Below are 21,994 nucleotides of genomic sequence, written 5' to 3' on the forward strand. Positions count from 1 at the left end.
ATTATTAAGTAAAAACTTGGCTCTTAAGCTAGGTTAACATTCAATAAAATTAGTTGAGCTTAATTTGGACTTTTTTTTAATTTCTAAAATTTTTATTTTTTGCTATTGTTTTTGTTGTTCGTTAGCTGATGCAGGGTACAGTTACATGGTAAGGCTCAGATCTACCTAAGTCATCCTGGAGTTTTATGTCTTTTATTTATTATAATTCTTATCAACTAGATTACATAGGACTATTTTAGTATCTTATAATCCTTATAGGTTCAATGTTCATGCACCTTTTGTGAGGGTGGTCTGTTTATTTTGTTTTGTCTGTTTATTGAAGGGATTTTGAACATGAATTCAGTCCACAAACATTCAGTCAGCATCTACTATTCTATTATAATCTACAAATAATGTAAACAGCAAAGACACAACCCTTCCTTTTAGAATTCACAGCTTAAGGGACTCATGAATGTTCCTTTAACCCATTAAGTCCTAAGTTTTCAATTCTGCAGTCATAATGGATATTCAAATATCATTTCAAAGTTACTGTATTGGTAACATATTGCTCAATTTAAGTTTTTTATGTGTTCCACATCTGGGACAATGGGTTAATTAGGTAGAGGATTTTTTTTAAATCAAAATTATTAATCAGTTGGGGAAAATATACTACAGCTAGGAGTGTTAATGTTAACCGACACATATGATTCTTCTCAGTGTCCTGTGTACAACACTGAACCAACATCTCAGTCCTTTCAGGGACTCCTCTCTGCTCTTCCTCCTCTACAAGAAACTTGGTGACCAAGTTCTGAACATGGGAACATCACAAAATGGAAGGGGATGAATATCCCTTCATGACTGCACAGAACAGATCTCATCTCCATCAGCTACATCAGATGGTGAACTCTGACGAGCAATAAACCCTCTTTCTGTGCTAATCCACTGAAATGTTGGGGTTGTTTGTTACATTAGTAAGTCTACCATGAACCACAAAACATACAAATAAAAAGTTTATTGAATTGTTTAGAATAAAATGAAAGTTTGATACATGGGTTTTCCCAGCTCAAGATACATCAACCAAATGAAATAGCTACCTTGATTCCTGTCTTCTTTGACCTCTCAATTATAAGCAAGCTTCCATTTAGTTTATATTCATATTTTATAATATTTATGTACTTGAGTATTTATTCCCCAAAACTTGTTTGGTAATTCAGGCTCAGTGCTATTATTATAAGGGTTACACAGAGTATCTGTACCAAAAAAAAAATGTTTTCTCATGTAAATGGAAAGCTTCTCATGGACCAGAACCATTGTCTTATCTGTTTTTGTTTATTGTATCATTTAGACTTTCTGTTTAAAGCAAGCTCCCAGGAAACAGAAACATCAGGATCATTTGGGAGCTTGTTATAAATGCAGAATGTTGGGCACTGAGACATACTGAATCAGAATATGCATTTTTCACAATATTTTCAGATGTGGTATACACATAAGAAAGTTTAGAAGCTCTCATAGCCCATTGATTGAAAGAAATGGTACAACAAATAATTGTTAGTGAATGCATTTAAAATTTGCCTACTGAGGTTGTGGTCCTTCATTTCATAACCCACAAATAAAGTAAAGAATAAGACTGGAATTATTATTTTCTTTGGCAATATTCAGCATTTCTTCCTGAATCCTTTACTTTTCTCTAGAATCCTTGATTTGGATTTTTATCATTGAAGTGGTTCTGAATTACCTCTATAAAAGTATTAGATTTTCCAATCCCTCCCCTATGGTGAAATCAATTACAAAGCTTACCTTTCTGATCATGCAGATATAAATTACTGGATTGTATACAGTGCTAGATTTAGCAAAGAGATTAGAAACAATAGATACTGTTGGAGTGACCAGTTGTCCATAACCATTAGCCACTAAGAAACAGATCACAATATAAGGCATCCAGCAGATCAGGAAGGTGAAGACCATCACGAAGCAGATTTTGGCCAATTTCTTTTCGTATTTTAAAATCTTGATCACCTGAATTGTCTGAAGATCTTCAACACAGCGAAGCTGCAGAAAGGAGAAAGAAAGGAAAGGGTTGAGAAATGAAAGAATCATTTTCTTTTGCTGTTTTTAATAATACATGCAATTAACATTATTGGCCCTGCCTTAATGGGGAGGACTGGAAGGGATCCTGGGAAGTTGACTTGTGAACCAAGCCCTGCAGCTGGGCAGAGCCCTCATCTCTCCGACTCTGGTCTCTTCAAATACAGTAGGATTGAACTAAAAAGCATCTTACATCCTTTCATGGGTTTTAATACTTTTCTAATTTGTTTAATAAGAAATGAAATAAATTATTCTTCCTAGATCGTCAAAAAGACACCATGAGTCATGATAAAATGGAAACAATTTCTCCCTGATCAGGAAATTCTTCTATCCAGAGCATTAATTGGCAAATTCTCAAATCAGGCAACAAACCCGTGTCATGTCAGGAGTTCTGCACAGTTAAGCCTACAGCTGGTCTTAATCCCCAAACAGTTCTTGCTGGGAACTACTGTGTTTTTCAATTCATTGCTAATAACTATAAACTAATGAGTGGGATTTGGTGAGGAACTTCTTTATGGTTGGCTTCATCAGAGGCTTATTTGCAGAGGGCAACACTTGATAAAACTCAGGGTGCCTCATTCTTCTAAAATCAGCAGCTCTACTAGTCTGTCCTCATTAAAAGTATTGAGGAGTAATCATGTAAAGTTAGAAAATTCTTTGAGTTTCTTGCATAAGATATTCTGTAGACATTTCTCTTATTGTTATGATAAATGGGTTATTAAGGGGAGGAAAAGCATATTTCTGCATACCAAAAATATATTCTTAAGTAAAAGTGGTTTTTCTGAACACAGTAAGAAGTTACACTAATTTTGCTACAAAATATAAATACTTTATACTTTGATTTTAAAAGAAAAATATCTGGCATACTATTGATACTTCATCTTGGATAGTTTTCAACTGGGAAATTTATTATATTTCAACAAACTCTTACATGAATCTTTTAGTTCTAGCATTATCATAAAAGCTAAGGGAAAATTGCAGAAAGAAATTATTAAATGTGCTCATTGTGTTAAATTATATATTTGAATTGATATCCTTAAATTATTGATATCATCAAAATTTTACTTAAACTATTTTCACATTAAATTCACATATTCAGATTGACAAAGAATAGAGGGAAACACAAAAATTAAAATGTTTGATTTTTTAAAATAGAATTATATTTCTGATATTATTACTATCTGTATGTACAATTCTATTTCAAAAGAAACTATTTTATTGAATGTGATAGGATATTTTTCTATTTTTCAGAATGCTACTCTTTTGGGGGAAGGCGTCCTCCTTCCAGTTTATAGAAATGTTGTGGGGTTCTGGTAGAAGCTCTAGATTGAAATCAGACAATCTGGATTCACACCACTTTTGTCCCAGTGTTATATGGAACAAGTCAATTACCTTCTCCAGAAATAAAGATGAAAAGAAGTTTAAAGCAGTTCATGAGAATTAACAGAAACTAAGTTCCAGTTTCATCGCATGTATGTGAATCTAAATTGTGCAGTTGTTTTTGAGATTATTTATTTATATTTGAAATATTATAGAGACCACCATACTATATGCACTTTTATGTTTCTATAAGATATTTATAATCATCATTTTCAACTCTTCGGACTTTCAATTAGCTAGTATATAATCACATCTCAATTATCTTTTCTCCAAGTCCCCATTGTCTAGGTCCCATCAGTTTTATCTGTACTGTTTTCTGGGCAAGTCAGTCTCTCACCATTTATCAAAACAGAGGGCTCACTTATCATTTTAGAATTGTGTACATGCTAAAGAAGTTAATTTAAGCAAATGTTGTTCTGTATTCCCCCAGAAATAAGGAGACGGTCCTAACTAAGGTTTCAGATTATTTGGGTTTGTATTTGTGAACTTTCCATGATCATTTTTCAATCTTTTTGAACTTTTTATTTCAACATTCTCATTATTTCTTGACTCAAGTCATTCAAATTTTTTTCCATTTAAGAGCTCTACTTCATGTCTCACCCTTTTTATTCAACCATTTGTGTGTGTTTTTCAAAATTACTGTGGACAAAGCAAAATCACATGCACAAATTTGTCCTAAAAAATAAACCACTTAAGAAAAATTATCCAGAATTCCCTCTAGCAGTGTTAACTTCCTAATATAAATGGCAAATGCCTTGTGCTTATTGACCTAGACACCTGAAGATCTAAAAAAAAAAAAAAAAAAAAAAAAAAAAAAAAAATTCACACAAGTCCTATTCTGGATGAATAGCTATGTCACCACTATTGTTAATGAGTCACCCCTCTTTGAATTGGGGAATAGAGGCAAATTATGTGTACACACTGAATTCTCTGTTGAGGAAATATCACAATCTAAAATCAAATTCTTTACATTTTTACCACTTCTCCTGTCTTTCCCTCTCTATGCCCTCTATAATTCATTCCAAAAATAGTGACTGATCACTTCTTATAGGTAGGTACAGTTTCAGCTACAGAGATTCAGCCTCTGCTCCTCAACAGGTGATTCACATGAGGGAAGGAAGCAAGAAGGACTCTGGGAGCACACAGGCTGGATAACCAATCCCAGGGTGGGTTAGAGTAGGAAACCCTGAGCACAGCCTTCTGGGGAGAGGAGGAATTGGCCATGTAGGAGGAGCGACATCACACAGAGAGAGGATGTGCTAAGGCAGAGGTGAAAATACCAAGTGTCAGGTTCTGGGAATAAGAAATGCTGCAGTTGGCTGGAGCCTGAGGTGGCAAGAGGAAAGGCATGTAAAGAAATAAGGCTGGACCAGTAGATGGGAGATGTCACGGAGGACCTGCTAGTCATATTCAAAGGCTTTATTGTCGACCATGAAAGCAGTGGAAAAGAGAAAGAAACAGGAAGAGGGGAGAGATTGAAAAGTTAAAAAATAAAATCATTACACTTGAGAGAGGTCCCTGGGAAAGAGAATGGGATGGAAGGGACTTGGGGGGACAATCAGAATTTAGAATTAGCTTGGTCCTGGGGACTTCCTTTGTCACTCCACAACTAAAGAGAGACATCTAAGAAATAGTGTGAACATAGACAGCTAGATAAAGGGAGGCAGGGAGATGAGAAGTCCTTGTTAATGGCTTTATTTCTTCTAACAGATAAGAAGAGTGATTATTTAATGAGGAGGAACAATAGGGAAAATATTAAAATGAAAATTGAGGAGTTTGATAGCCATGGTGTGAGATAGTGAACCCTGTAGGGATACAAAGATTCTAGACAGGGCTGAGAGATCTGAGTCTGAGTGATCTTTCCTCCAGCTCCTCTTTACATTTTGCCTACAGGCTTGGAGGAAACAATTGAATTGATCCAGGGATTTTTTTTTTTCACCAATGAAATGTGTGTAAATAAAGCAAGTAGAAATAAATGAAGCACTTGAGGGTTTACAGTGATGCCTGGAACTAGGTTCGGTTTAAAACAAAAGGTAAAAGTTAGAGGTGTTTGAAAGAGTAAACAAGAGACTAGAGTGTTCTAGTGAAAGAAGAGAGCAGGTGGAGTAGGATGGAGTAATAAGGAAACCATATCTGGCTGAAGTTAGAGACTGGGACACGGAGCATGCCCAGACTGTTGGTTAGATCAAAAGTGCTTGCTGCCTCCCAACTGTAACCTATTTGTGGTTAGGTCTGGTCCTTTATAGCTCTAATGTGATTTCCAGTACCATTGTGTTGTAGTGATTTCATGGAAATCACATTTTTTTTTTTGAAAAAAAAAAAAAAAATCATGAGAAGCATGAAATTCCCTTTGTAGAGTTCCTAAATTCTAAGAGTGTTCCACAATGTAGGGCTGTGTTGTTGAGTTTGTCTGTCCAGAACCCTTTCCTGTCCTTCTTTTGATGTAGAGAAAGTGTTATTCCTCATTTATCTTTTCATGGAGTGACTCAGAGTGCAAAATTCTGCCAAATGGAATGTCTCCTAGAGTTACTGCAATTTTGGGCAACTACCCATCATGTAGGAAGTGTTTGATTTTTTTCCACCCAAAATATTCTGCTCTGGACATGTTTTGGGGGAGAGACATTTGTGGACTTCAACTCACCATTCGAATGGAATACAGAATATGGCCATAGCAGTGGGCTATGACACCCACAGGCACCACCAAGCAGCCAAGAAATAAGAAGAGCACAAAGGAGGAATCGTTGGCATCCTTGGATTTCCAGTCCACAGTGCAGCCTAGTCCATGGATGTCTAGGATGTACCTGTTCCAGCCCAGGAGAGGTGCTCCTGCCCATGCCAATGAGTACAGCCAGATGTAGGTAATGGCCCTCCAGGCCCAGGAAAAATTGATCACTCTGGCATGGACCACACGAATATAACGTTCATAGGCCAACACAGTTAGGGTGGCAATGGAAACAATGCCTGCAGGAAGAGAAAGTAGAAAAGTATAGCATGCTGCAAGGGAAAACAGACATAAGAGGACTGACATTCTTAACTGGAAATACCATATGGAGTATCCGAGACCAATGGAGGGCTCTAGAAGTTACAAGATCCAAGGGTAATAATGCCCCAAATTCCCCAGGAAATTCAATCAGAAATGTATTTACCTCTAAAAGAAAATGTAGAATCGAAAATAGCATGTGAATTGTAGTGGGACAAAAATAAAAGTCCTAAAATCAGGCCTTTCCCAATGAGGTCACTATTGCATTAAATTTTCTGCCGAAGAGAAACTAGAGTGAGGCAGGAGAGGCTCTCCTTTAGTTCTGCCTTCTCTCTGCTATTAAAGTCAAAATGGGTACCCGAAGCTGGAAATGACTGTTCAGGGTGAAATGGTGCACAGGGATGCCTTGACCTCCCCACTGAATGTCAGCGTAGGAACTGTTACCTCGCAAGCCTTGCTGATAAGGTGGGGGAAGTCTTCGTTCCCATGTTCTTCATTTAAACCTCTATTTGGCAACAAATGCACTTTAACAATATCATTTGTATATTTCTATGTTGCTCCTGAGTGATTTATTTGCACAGCAAGCACCTATTGAGCACCTACTGTATTATCAGTCACTGCACCAATGATGACTAAGAGGCAGAGCTCCAGATATCTGAAGGGAATGTACATGTAACTATAATGCTTAAAGATGGCCAAATGCTACAATGTGAAACAACATACAGGAGGCACAAAAAAGGAAACATTTGTGTACGAGGCAGGAGAAGCACATTCCAGGAAGAATAAAGAATTGGGTACCAGAGAATGAAGGTGTAAAAGGGCAAGAAGGGTCCATTAAAGATGAGAATATTCAGAGATACCCCAGAATCAGAGGACATAGAGAAACTTAGAGAGGAAGATGTAACCACTCTGAGAAAGGCTCATAGTTGTTAGATGAGATTTTTAAAAAACCTTTTCCCATAAGAAACAGTCAATTATAAATCTCCTATTCTCTTGTTCTATTTAAGCATGAAAATAACAGAGTTAAATTATCTTCCTTCTTTTGCGTCAGAAAGGACACTCATTCCAGCAGTAATATAGAACTTGAAACACAGCCCAGGAATATAGAAACCAGCTTGAAGGCTATTGCAGCAGTCCAGGCAGGATATATGGGCCCCAACTAGGGTATCATTAAAGGCCACAAAAGTGAAATCTGGGTTCCAGAGACATTTAGCAAGTAGTATCAATAGAATCCTTCTGCTTATTAAATGAGCGTAATGAAGGAGAGAGAGGAGTAAAAAAAAATAACTTGGAAATTTCTAACCTGTCTAACAAGTAGAGATTGATTACATTAACCGATAAAAGCTACAAGGTACATGAACAGATAAAGGGAAGAAAATGAATTGGGAGCTCCCTAGAACACATCAACATAGGTATTTGTTGAAGGAGAGGATGGAGAGAAGTTGAAGAAAAATGGCTCTAAATTAAGAATAAGACTGGTCTTCTAGAAGTAGGTAAGTGTATGTTGGAGGATGAGGTTATTAAGAGGCCTGGGGCAAGTCCTAGCTCCTGCTAAGTAGCTCTGTAACTTCTGACAAATCATACAACCTCTTCTGGCCTTAGTTTTTATTTTCATAAAATTTAAGATCCATTCACTTTATAAGGTTATAAGATTTTATGACTCTGCTATTATAAAAGTTTGAAATGAAGAGGACCTTGACTAGAAAGAAATTAGTAAAACAGTTAATATTCATTTATACGTGATAGGTGTGTTTGTTTTTGTATGTGGTGGTACAGAGAGCAACGTTATTGTGAGAATTCGATATATATGGTATACAACAAATATTCATTGAATAAATAAAAGAATGTTTACTAAATACTTTAATGAATAGAAGAAGATTGGGTTTTGGAATACAAGGTAAGTAAACACTTATAGAAAGTAGTGATAATAGCAAATAATGGACTAAAATTCAAATAATAATAAGTAATTATGAGGACAAGGAAAGCATCAAATTAGAAGTTCTGCCTTTGGAAATATATTTTTACTTTATTAAATTTTTATCTAAAGAGTGATATCCTTTCTTTAATTACATTCCTAGAAGGAAATCTAGAAACCTAAAGTTGGTGATGTAACTCTAATGAAGTATTGTTGATTTCTTTTGTTTATAAACTTTCTTATTAAATATAATGGCATTTACTTTTATAAATGACTTTAAATGTCAAAACATGGTTTGGCCTTCAACTTTAAGTTAATTTACAATGAATATGATTTAGTCCTTCACAGGCAAGAAATCTTAGTGCAAACGATCACACTGTTCTACATTAGTAAATCTCAATGTATATTAAAGATGAATAAATGAATTCTTAGGGTAAGTTCAGTAAGCTGATATAATAAGCTTGTATGCCCTACGATTATGTTCACATATTCATTCCTTCATTCATTTAGTCATTAACTATTGGTTATCTACATATATCAATTATTATTCTAGAAAATAGATGTAAAGAGGTAAGTGAAAATAAATGCCTCATGGAATCTGAAGTCTAGTGAGTAGGAGAGATAATTTAAAAAACAAATAAATAAATTAGTGCAATGAAGTAAAGAGAATACAGAGGTAGGAAAAAACATAAGGCATGGCAGGAGAGGACATGCAGAGGGATGGAATGGTACTGTCAGTATGCCACAACTGCATATGAAAATATTCAGCATTGTGATGAGATGATATACTAAAGGTTAGTGAATTTTTCCTTCTGATTGTTTAGGTCAAAAATATTTTTTAATCTATTAGTATAGTTTTCGTCCATAATTGTGCAGTGCCTGGTTGCAAATACCTGTATTGACTAATAATGACAGGTTAATACCAACCTAAGAAGAGCAGACGTTGAATTTCTCAGGCCCTCCAGATGGCCTGGGTGTATAAATGAATGACAATGGGAGACTGTTTTGGTTTTCAAGGGCTACCCATTTGAAATTATCTCAACTACATCTTCCTTGCAAAATATGCAGCAACTTCCCTCTCCTCATGAACACTTTATTTGGGTTCTGAGTTAAAACTATTTGCTATATTGTATTTGGTTTACGGAACACACCTTGGGAGGTTGAGAATGAATGACCTGTTTTACAGTAACTTTCCATACACACACATTTTAGCCAGCCTGGGAGCCCATTTATTCCATGTGTGCATCTGTATCCCTTAGCACTATGAAAAGAAAAGGGAAAGATGACCACTGCAACAGGGCATCAATTTTACACCAGACTCCAGGATGATTATTCTACGTTGGTATCCCTCCTTCTGGAAAAAGAGGTCAGTGGCTCAAAAGGGCTAAGGAACCAATAGGTGGTGGAGATAGTTTTGGGAATCCAGTGCTGACTTCAAAATTTATAATTTTGCCTTTACATCACCTGCTATGACTTCTCCTTTCCCACGATTTTACTAGGGTTGGAGAGATGTTCCAATTCTCCCTGTAAAGTTGCAGAATAATCAGGCATGCATGTAGTGCCCATCGTTGTGCTGAGTAGTGAAGCCAGAATTAAAGACAGGCAGTTAATGTAGAATAGGTAATCGGGTTGAATTGAGAAAATGGAGGCCGATCTGAAAAGGAATTAGAGATATTGGTCCCTACCCTGGAGGAGATTACAGTATTGTGTTTTAATAAGGCCAAGACTAACTCATACACAACATTAGAGGACAATGTAAAAGAATACATAATCATATGTTAGGTGTCTGGTGCTAGAACAAATCAGAAAAAGTAGACCTCAGTGACTGTGTTAAGAGGTGACTTCATTAAGAGATGAAAGTTAAAATGGGTCATAAAAACAACAGAATGGGTGTTAGGATTGGGTAATCATTCTGGCTAGAAGAGCAACTTGTACAAAGGCAAAGTCAGCTTCCTTGAATTCTTTCAAGGGTGCCTTGGTCTAGGCATGGAGCTAGGACTGAGAGGTGAGAAGCGGATCACACCTCCCCTGGCTATCGGTGGTCTACAGCAGGAATCTTCAAATTGTTTTCCCAGCATTTTCCCCTATTCAAATTTTGAAAAGCAATGTACATGCTCAGATATTTAAAGTGTAGCATCTATATTTTTTAAATATTAAGTTTAAAGTATATAATATAAATATCAGCTTTTTAAAATAAAATTATTACCTCACTCTTATAAATATGTCCAAATATATCTAATGATTCATAAATATATTAGTGATTTCATATACATATATATCCCTATGTATATGTGTGTATATGTTTATATATAAATATGTATAACAATGACCAATCATGTAAACTTACATATCCATTCCATTTTTTTCCTAAAATTTTTATCTCAAAGAAATATGTTGGTATGGCTGAGAGATTTTAAATTGTCTTTGAATTCTGAAAAGTTATACTTTGAAGTTGAAATTTTAAAATTTCCTGCACAGTAAGGTTCTAAGCCTTTAAAAAAAATTCTTATAAGAGTTTTCAATTTATATAGAAATAATTAAATTGAGTTATAATTTATATTACTTTATAATTGATCAAAATATTTTATTACACATTAAAAGTAAAAAATTTAATCAGAAATACACTTCTTAGAGATCAGTGTGGTTTCCCTCGCTGCAAAGACAGTTATCTATCCATGGTTATACTATTACTACTACCTTAATGGATGTAGGATCAATTCTACTTCTATTTTCTTCTATTTATAAAGTTAAAGAGAGATTTCTTGATTATACACATACACCCCAACGTAATATAGGGGGACAAATAGATGAGGGTGGTGTGAATATGAGGATTAAAAGAATAATTCTATAAAATGAGCCCACTGTATTGACCTCCTCACTCCACCCACCACTAGCTTCCTTTGTCAAAAAGCAATGCGCCTATAGCCCTACCTGGCCTGAGGGACAGGAAATGTCACATTCCTCAACAAACTGAGAGAGCAGAGGGGGTGGGGGGCGGCAGCTGGAAGGTCTGGCTGTGTAAGGCCCCAATGAGTTAACTTAAAAAGTTGCCAGAGCTGCTGATGCTAAAAAGGGGTTAAAAATGAAAAGCTGCAGATGAGCTGAAGTCAGCCTAGCTAGATAACACAATGACCTTGGCAGCTAATTTAGGCTGTTGTTAGGGGTAACAGGGATCTTCCCCAACTGCGGTCAAGCTGACCTCCTATAGACCAGTGGTTACTATGATGACTAAAACTTGGCAGCCAAAACGTATCCTGATATGCAAACAAGGACACAGACCCTCCAATTGTAAAAGAGAAACTGAGTCCCTTTGTCTGAAGTGTATAAAACAGCTTGTAAATTTGTGCTCTGGGTACTCTGCTAAGCTGGTCTGTGTCGTGTGGCTGAGCAGCTGCTTGAATAAACTGGCTCCTGCAGTTGCATACGGCTTGGTCTCTCTTGTGGTCTCTTTGGTGGTGGTTCAGGGCTTGGGCACGACACCTACCCAGAGGTCCGGGCACAACATTTGGGGGCTCGTTAGGGATAGCCCTCCAATATCCCCCAAAGAGACCCCTGGGACCCCAACTGTGGAGCCTGAACACTGATCAGTAAGTTGAAAGGATCCTGACTTTGTGTAACTGGTCAATTTGTGGGAGGGCCCAATTTGTGTGCCTATGTGATCTGGGTGGACACACTGAAGGATCCTAGGCTGGGGAGGTGAGAGAGATATCTCTGCCCCCCCCCCTCCTGTTAGGTCGCATTAAGCGGCATCTGGGACACTTGGAGCATCATTTGGTCGCAGGCATTTGGTTGTGTGAGCGTGAGTCTGTATGTCTGAGCAATGGTTAATATGTGGATTGTGAAAGTCTTAGTCTGTCTGTTGGTATTGTGTTCACTGTAGATCTGTATGGTGTGTACCCTGAGCGTCCTCGTGTAGAACGTTTTATTGTCTCTCTCTGTTGTACTGTTTTGTGTGTGAATTATTCTTCTCCATTTACTTTTTTGAGCACACTTTGAGCTTCAATCATGGGTCACTATGATGATTTGAAGTGTCCTGCTCACCATGTAGGTGTAGAAGCGAGAAAAACTGAGTTGGTTACCTGCTGCCAGAGTGAATGGATAGCCTTTGGCCTGGGCTGGCCAGCAGAAGAAACCTTTGATCTTAAAATAATTAAGCAGGTAAAGGACCGAGCTTTTAAGCAGCTGGGAAGCCACCCTGATCAGGTACTTTATATTTAACTTGGAAGGATCTGGTGGTCAGTCCACCCTCTTGGCTAAGAACTTGGTTTGTTTTTACAATAAGATAAATAAATCAGAGCTAACATGTATGGGATTACTCAAATGTGTTTGTTAGAGACATCTGATTAATTTGCAAAGTTAAAATGCTAATTGTTAAATAACATTGAGTACTCTTAACTCCTTAAATTCCATGGAGTAACATACTTAAACATTATTGGTGTTTTCATAGGTTGGAAATATTTAAAAAAGTCTAGAATTGCTTTGTGTCATTACTAAAAACAAGGTTACTAAGAGTTATGTCCTAACAGGTAAAACCCCAACCCGGAGGGTGAGCGTTCCATCTGCTCCCTTACCGCTTCCTCCTCCTCCCCCTCCAGTTCTGCAAAGCTCGGAGGAGCTCTTAGATTTGGATTTAGAGTTGCCACCTCCCCCTCTCACTGTGTTTCAATTAGAGTACTATAAATAACAAAGTATTTTATCTTATTAAAATGGAGTAATTTATCTAAATTCAGAAATTTCATAAGAGTTGTTTCAGAATGTGAACAAAAATGGGTCAACAGATAGGAAAAAGAAAATAAAAAGTTCTGGGTATGGATATATATTTAGTAGAAGGAAAAAGGAAATGTTTCTGGGTAAGAAAGTGCTTATGTGATGAAATATATGAGGGGTAAAGTAAGTGCTAAGAGAGTCTATGCAAGTAATAAGTTTGTGTGTAACTACGTTGGTTACAAGTATGTGAGACAATCAGTTAAAGCTGTTTAAGGTTTTTCCTAAAGTCAAATACTGATGTACTGATATAAACCAAAGTTTAATCTATATGTTAAAATGACAAGGATTTCTTAGAAACACTAATTTATTCTTAACATTATGTCTGTTAAGTTTCATTCTTTAGGACAATTGGTCTTAAAAATTGAGGTTTATACAATTATGGTTAAAACAACTGTTAAAGTATTGTACTATGTTACAGGGTCTGAATTTTTCTTTTAAAACTAAATTTGGTTAATATAAAGGTATCAAGGTAATTGTGGAATGGTCACTTTTTGTATATTAAATGTGTTCATATTTTCCAGGCATACAAGTATTTAAAACAGGAAATTTATCAAGCTGCTATTCTCCAAACTAAATTTGTCTATAATGGTAATTTTAAACTTATAAAAAGAATAAATTTTATTGGGGATTTATTTCTATTGTTTAATGTTCTGTTTTAGAAACTCTTATCAATAGGGTATATATAAAATTTGTTAATTTTTTCACTGAGATAAAAATTTTAAATGTAAGTGTATTTTTAAAAGTTAGTGAGAGCCTGATTTGTTTAAAGGTTATTATCATGAAACAAAAGCATTTTGTCACACAAAAGGAAAGTTAAAAGCTCTCAGCCTTTCTTTGATTCCTGTTTTGGATAAAATTTTAAATTGTGTTAACTAATATAGACTTGGTAATCAATTTATGTAAACTTCTTAAAATGACATTTAAGAAAGAAGTAAAGATCAACATCAGAATTAGAACACTTAAAGATTTGTGAGGGGCCAAGCCTTACCTGGGATAAGGCTCTGCCTCCCACCTTACTGCATATTAGAGTGGCTCCAAAATAAGCCAGACTTCAGCTTATTTAAAGTTATAGTCAACGGATTAATTCTTGCTATAAAATTACTGTGATCTCAAACAGAAAATATAATGTAGAACTCAGCCAAAATTCAAAATCGCTATTATACAAGCTAAATATGTTTTTACTCTTGCTAATTTCATTTTGTAAAACTGTTGCCTGTTAATGTTTTGCAGAAGTAGCTGCTTCCAGAACATACAACCTAGGTAATTTGTGATAATAAGTCATCACCTACAAAACAGATAGTATGTAGTGGTACTTAAATAAAAGGGTAAATAACTGTAAAGTTATAGACATTTAAGTTAAAGCGCAGTACTCTTACTTTATGACTGGTGGGACTGGCTTGCTGGATGGTTAAGATCAAACTTAAGAGATTGAGATTAAATAGAGAGGCCAAGAAAAGCCAGTATTTGGATCTTGCCCTCAGTCAGCCTGAATCCAGGGAATAAGAGAACTTCTCTAAGGAGTTTTGCAACTCTGGGTCACACAACCTCCTGATCAGGGAGATTAATGAGACCACTGGAGGATGAAAAGTCAATCAGTGCCCCTGCTGCAGAGGAGGGTCATTGGAATAGGGAGACATCCCTCATGTTTCCAAGGGAAGCCAACTCATCGAGGAGACCCTGCCTAAAGAACGGCACTAACGGAGCTAAGAAGCTGCTCTTAAGTTCTCTATGAGTGACCCCTGTGGGAATTCAACTGACTCTTAACAGACAAGAACAGGTCAATTTGACCAGCTTGATCCTAAACACCTAGCAAAACAGTTAAAACCAAAATATAGCCATTCTTAGACATTTAAGAAATAATAGTTAAATGTAACTTAAGGTGTAAACTTGTGTTAGCCCTCTAGAATAAGTAAAGATTGGAAGCTACAAAAGAGAGATTCTTAGGCAAATGTGCCTGATAACTCTCAAGAGAAACTGCCAGAGTCAGAAATTTTTAGTCAGTTTAAGGCCTACAGACCTTCCTAAGCTACACAGGTAAGCTTAATCTATGTTTGCTAATATGATTATCTAGCCCTAAGTAACAGAAATATAAAGATCTCTACTAAACACAGGTTATACCAATAAAAGGATATTTGACAAAAATCAGATGACATTAAGTAGCTTAGCTATATTTTCTGAGGATACCAATGACAATTAAGAGTTAAATGTTGTGTTTACATTCCTGATAACCTGGGCAATGTTAAAGTTCCCAAATAAAGGCCTTGTCCTCTCTAGCCTTTGTTGGGACTTGTTATGGGAAAAAATGTCTCAGTTCTTCCACCTCCTGGTAAGGGATTATTGACTTCTGTCATCTTCATGATAGTCATTGACATGTTCCAGATTCTGCAACATTTATTTTGTATTAATCTCATTCCAGTACTCATGTCTTTTTGTTCTTCTCTCATAGAAGCACCCACCCCCAGATGCCTTTACACCCTGCTCTCCCCCAGCCAAACTTCTACCTTGGACCCCTCGATTGACCCGATTTTTAAAAGGGAACTCCAAACTCCTTGCTCCATGCCGCCCCCTCCCAGCTCAAAGCAGCCAGAGTGGTCATTGCCCCCTGTCCTTACAGCAGTAAGGTGTTCCTAAAGCAAAAGAGGAAAATGAAGCTGGGGACTGGCGGTTAGTGTAGAAATAGGGGATCAGTCAAATTGAGGAAATGGAGGCCATGAAAGCCATCTGCCTCTGGAAGTTGGAGGCCCTGTTGGCCCCCACAAGATAAGGGGGGAAAGAACTAAAGAACAAAGGGGACCTTAACCTATAAAAGATGTAGGGTGCACTCACTTCTTGGGACTTTAGAACATCAGCCATGTCCCCTTCTCCATCCTGGAAGAAGTCTGTATTATCACCTTTAAATGAAATCTGCTTAATATGCTATATTATATGTTATCAGCTGCCCCAGCCCCAACTCCCCCTTTTCTCCCTACTCCTTTGCCCCCAGAGATAATCTCTACTAATACATTAGCTTCTACCAATACCCTTCCTATTACTTATAATCCCATTGCAACCACAGAAGGCCTAAACTTACTTTTCCTTCAACAGGGTAGGTTATGTGTAACACTTAATGAACAAAGCTGTTTTTCTGTTAATCATTCTGGTGTATTAAAGACAAAATAAGTGCTGTTCAGCTAATGGTCCTCCAGGCTCAGTGTTCTGCTATCCCTGATGTTCCCGATGGTCCATAGTCCTTAGTTATTCTAATGATTGCTTATTTGCTTCTGTATACTTGCTTTCACTGATAGGGGTAAAGATTTATCCCTATGCACAAAACAAGGGGGGAATGTAAGGCCCCAATGAGTTAACTTAAAAAGTTGCCAGAGCTGCTGATGCTAAAAAGGGGTTAAATGAAAAGCTGCAGATGAGCTGAAGTCAGCCTAGCTAGATAACATGATGACCTTGGCAGCTAATTTAGGATGTTGTTAGGGGTAATGGGGGATCCTCCCCACTGCGATCAAGCTGACCTCCTATAGACAGTGGTTACTATGATGACTAAAATTTGGCAGCCAAAACGTATCCTGATATGCAAGCTGTAATGTACAAAGCTGCTCTCCACGCCCTTTCCGCTGCAGCCATTTCCCCCGCCTCCCAACTACTGTCAGTTTGTGAATATCCTAGCTAGCTATTGGTTCATCAGTCAGCTTGCAAGTATCCTTCTCCATTATTGGCCCCCTGTTAGCCCAGCAGAATTCAACTGCTTTCGGGTAGCTATCCCTGCCATCTTTTCTCTTCCCCTGACTTGCTTTCTTTCTCCTCCTCGCTTTCCACTCTCTCTAGCGCTCACCCTTTCTCTTTCCTTTCTCTTTTCCTCTTGTTTTCTCTCTTACCCTGCAGGGAGACACTCTGTTTGCTTAATAAACTCCCTTATGTGATTTCTCGTGTCCGGCGTGGTTTTCGTGGGATTCCTTACACAAACAAGGACACAAACCCTCCAATTGTAAAAGAGAAACTGAGTCCCTTTGTCTGAAGTGTATAAAACAGCTTGTAAATTTGTGCGCTGGGTACTCGGCATTGACTGCTAAGCTGGTCTGTGTCGAGCGCCCGAGCAGCTGCTTGAATAAACTGGCTCTTTCTGCGGTTGCATACGGCTTGGTCTCCCTTGTGTTATCTTTGGTGGTGGTCCGGGGCTTGGGCACAACAGCTGGGGGTTGAGAAGATGAGGACTGGTTATCAAAGAAGTGGTTGCTAACAGCTAACCTCCAGGATCACACTTCCCAGTACAAGGAGTTGATAAAGATTACCTGGTGCTCCTGCTCCTTCTGCTCTTAGGCATGTAAACAGAGAAAAAAGAGAAGGTGGGGAGTTCTGTGGTCTATAAAAGAGCAAGACACACCCACTCCTACGGACACCCAGCCCTGGGCACCCCTGTCTTTTAAGTCTTTGGTCCCTCTCTTTCTTAAATAAAATTTGCTTTTTAAGCTTGCTTTGGTATTTCTTTGGTTTTTTATCTTCAACCCTGGAGGAATAAGGTACCTGTTGCTTATCTCCAAGATAGGTATCGGTAGCAATGGAAGGAGTTTCTTTATATTCGATTCTTATTAATTATAGGAACATTCCTTCTTTATTGGATATTAACCCTCTGAATTTATATGCTAAAAATCATAGTGCCTATTGCCAAAAAATTATTTTTAATAATCTGCCACCTAACAACTTACTTTTGTTAAAATCACTGGAAACCACTTGAATGATCATTCATTCCTTCGATGTTTTCATCAATATTAAACATTTTTCCTTTGTTTTTCAACCTGGAAACCCCCTCCCCCACCCCACTCATTGGCAATACTCCACAGTAAGATTTCATCTTATTTGAGACGGGTGAGGAGTTTGCCTTTTCTTTTGGTGTAAAGTGGGAGGATGATTGAGGAAGAGCCTTGAAAACAGGAAACTGATCTCTAGGAAAGACTCTGAATGGAAATTGAGAGTTTAGAAACTGAGGATTATGAAACTCTCTTTGCATAGCCATTGGAAAGAGTTTACATGCCTCCAGCTACTCTGAAGACAGTAGTCTCTAAAATCAAATCTTATCTTATTGTGTTGCTCACATCAGGATGCACACTGTGCCTCAAACTCCCAGGTTGTTCAGAGCTGGCTGCTTTGATACTGCTATTCTCTCTGCCTAAAACACTGACAAAGATCTCAGCCTGAAGAAGACAGCTGTGTAAACAAGTAAGTACAGGGATGTGATAAGTGCTGAAAAAGCTGTGCCCAGGGAGCTGGAGAATGCAATGGAGGAAGTACTTATCTCTGTCTGGGGAAATACAGGGGAAGGGTTTAAGAGAAATAATGTTTGAATTGATGAATGGGAGGAGTATATCAAGTCAATAAGGGTGAGGATACTTCAGGGTCAAGGATATGGTATATTCAAAAGAACAGATTGAAGAGGCATTCAAATTCATCTCCATGCATCAGTTTGAGTCAAATAGTTCTGTGTGATATAATGTGATGGTTATGCATTTTTCAGCATTGATGGATGAGCATATATAATACATAAGTAGCATGGAAGGCACTGTGCTAGACACTGTGAAAACAAAAATGAGTTATAAATAGAAAAAATTATGAGACAATGTGACAAATTCTTTATGGGGGAATATGTTTGAGGTCAAAGTCCTGGATTAAATTTCAGTTTCTTTACATAATGACCATGTGACTCTAGGAAACTGACACATCTGCTCCTCAATTTGCTACCAGTAAAATAGGGAGAACAGAACCAAAATTGTTTCTCATTGTGTGTGTGTGTGTGTGTATGTGTGTATGTTTCTATTAAATGAGAATGTGAACATGATTAGTAAAATAGTAGTACTTTTGGTAATATTACCATATAGTTGGTTGGAAGCAAAATTGTTTTAAGTGGTAGAAAGTGGGCAAGAGTCATAGAAGAGGATAGAGCTCTGGAGCTTAAATATGTGATGAGTCTATTAATAAGATGTACAAATACCCAAGAATGAAGTCATTTTCTTACTTTGGCCACTGGATGGTCATAATGAATAGCCTATTTATAGTTCAAATGTCTAGACTCCAGAAAAGCAAGTTTATACTAAATAGAATAAATGCTTAGAACAGGTAACGCTTGACTCTTGACCCAGATTGTTTAATCCCTATCTGTTAAACTAAAAAGTTATTATAATATGGCCCATCCTTCAAGGAGAAACAAATATTCCAGAGAAGTGGGTAGATTCCATCTAAAAGTGGTAGGAGAATATCCAACTCATGAGAAGACTTCCGTGGGAAGCAGGTATAACCAGAATGAGTCTTGAAGGGTAAATACATTTTAACCAGGCAGAGAAATAGGACAAGAGCTTACGTTAACACATGAACACCTGACAAAGTGTGTACTATTTGGATTTCTGCAAAAAATTCAAAATGGTAGAAGCAGAGTTCTAAAAACAAGTAAAAGGCCAGGACTCTCCCAGGAAGACATATCGGTATCATTTGAAGAGTTTGGAATGCATTTGCAAGGGCTCTAGAAGCCATTAAACTGACTTTGTTCACTTCTATTGCGGGACAGCTCTAGAGAATTTTGTTTTCTTCTGATTTTATATCTTTTCCTTATGAAAAGTTCCCTCTGGTTGCAGGAAGTATTGTGGGGAGGGCAAATCTGACTATAGGTACACCTAGTGGAGAAATACAATTGCTATGATGAGGAACTGAAGTACTACAGTGGCACTGGGGAAGGAGAGACAAGAGGACCCAATAAATTTAAGAAAGTGAATCTTTGTCTGTGGGAATGAATGAAAAAGAATCACAGGAAAGGAATGGTGTCACAATGAGTTGGAAAGGAATTGAGAGAGATAGACTGGGGAAGAAGATGATTAGAGAATAATTCACTTCATCATGGACTGTCTAGGTCATTTTGAACAAATCACCGAATGGGCTCTATTTCAAATTCTCTATAAACCTGCCTTGTGTTTTTTAAGAGTTGACCAGGTGGTAGTCTGTAAAGTCTAAACTAAGCGTGTACACATTTTCTCAAACTGGTCAAAATTCCAATTGTTCATTCCAGACATGTTGATTGGTAGGAAATTTTAAGAATGCAGGTGAATTATGTTCATCCACATACAGTAATGGAAATGAAACTTTTTAAGAGTTGTTTAATAAAGACACTGCTTTATATCAGTAGCCTCTACTCATATTTGGACAACTTTAAAGAAAAATGGTATATTCACTATGCTTGAAAAAGTTTTTTCTTAAGTAACCAATTTGTCTTTGAAATCTTGTTTAGTTGCTCTTTGCTTACTTGTTGAGGAAGCGTCCCCACTGTCCCCACTGTTTTTTTTTTTTTTTTTTTTTTTTTAATGAACAATGGTAATAATTCAAGCCCACCAACACTTATAGAGAGTACTTACAATGTGTCAGGCACTATTCTAAGCAGTTTCCTTGTGTGATCTCATTTAATTCTCCCAAGAATTTTGTGAGACATGTAGAGATTATTTACAATCACTATTTTTATGGCTGAGGAAACTGAGGCAAAAACAGTTAAGAACCTTGTCAAGGTCATGAGCTAATTAACACAGCCAAGATTCAAATCCCACAACGGCTTTCAATATCAATGCTATGCTGATTTCTAATTTTCCTTTGGGAATGAGGAAACATTTTGCATTAGTGAAGTAGGCTCTATAGAAAGCAGATTTAATTCACCTAGTCACTACATATTCTATAACTGTGTTTATCTCTGATATCAGAAGAAGTTACTCTGTAAACACAATTTTTTTTTTTAAGTTGAAGAAGTTTAGAGGAAATTTGAGATGACCACCTTCACTTGATAAGGTTTCCTGACTGCTGGAATGAGAGATTTCTATTTAATCAATAAAAGTATTTCTCTAAAATACCAAAAAGATGGTGGTTTTTCATGTGCATCTTTTAGGGACTTACTGAATGTCTTTTAAGGAAGAAAAATTAGTTCTAATGATTTCATCTTTAATATTTTCTTCCCTCCCTTTATCAAATTCAATTTTTCAATGATTTATTCTAAAAACAAATTCTTTATGTTTAATATTCTTTAGTACACAAGGATTCAGTTCCAGCACAGCTTTCCAGGGGCTAAAAATTATGATTTCAGGTTAGTTTGAATGGCTTTATAACTGCCATTTGGAAACACAGCCTCCCAAATACTTGTAGTGCATCAAACCTGGAAGCTCCCTTAACAAAAGGGCCAATGAATTTCCAGAAGAGTATCAATGAGAGGCAGTACTCATGGTAGATCTGTGGGCTACCATCCCCCATTCAAATGTCTCTACTGCTGACTCAGTTATTCTTATACTACCCTCCAATGGTGTTTCTTGTGTATTGAAAAGGGAGTACCATTTTTCTCATTAAGTCTATTGATTTTTAAATAGTAGGACCAAGGCAACTAGCTGTTGATATAGCTGGTGAAGCACTTGGTGTGGGCCTCCCTGGGGACCAGAGCAGCAGCTCAGAAATCATTCTAGGCTTCTCTTCCCTCTATTATCTTTGATTATTTTCATACCAGATCTCACAGTCTGTAACTCCTCTGGCTTCTTATCTTCTGGTAGCCCCATTTGGACAGATATTCCAGTTTTAGACTGTTTACCTTGTCTCTGATTTGACACTCTTTAATAATTGGCTAACTCCATGCATGCTAAACAAGGGAAAGGCTGCCCTCTTCTTGGGACAAGTTCCATTAGAATCTATTCCTTATTGATGACTCTGATTATCAGGGAAGGATATCGAATCAGATAGCTCAAAATGGGGGGTGTAGGTAATTATTACACTAAGGAAACTCTACTTGTCTTTTCTGTTGCTTTAACAAAATGACTGAATCTGGGATCTTTATAAAGGGGGTTTATTTACTAGCTCTCAGTTTGGGAGGTTGCAAGTCCAAATAACATGTC

At 37.1% G+C, this 21,994-nt stretch overlaps 1 protein-coding gene across 2 annotated transcripts in view; it reads right to left on the reverse strand.

Annotated features, from left to right (window-relative positions):
• The window catches only part of OPN3 (opsin 3), a 44,621-nt gene that overhangs the window by 1,912 nt on the left and 20,715 nt on the right, over positions 1-21,994 (reverse strand). Inside the window, exons 2-3 of one of the 2 annotated variants that reach the window (XM_079106146.1) lie at positions 6,086-6,405; positions 1,996-2,028 (exon numbers count right to left, since the gene is read on the reverse strand). In XM_079106146.1, coding sequence (XP_078962272.1) covers positions 1,996-2,028; positions 6,086-6,405 — 353 coding nt within the window. Of the gene's footprint in view, positions 1-1,776; positions 2,029-6,085; positions 6,406-21,994 lie in introns of both variants that reach the window. The other variant, XM_079106145.1, reaches the window with a different exon arrangement.

The sequence above is a fragment of the Sciurus vulgaris genome (genome assembly GCF_902686455.1).
Source record: "Sciurus vulgaris genome assembly, chromosome: 12".
NCBI classification, from domain to species: domain Eukaryota; kingdom Metazoa; phylum Chordata; class Mammalia; order Rodentia; family Sciuridae; genus Sciurus; species Sciurus vulgaris.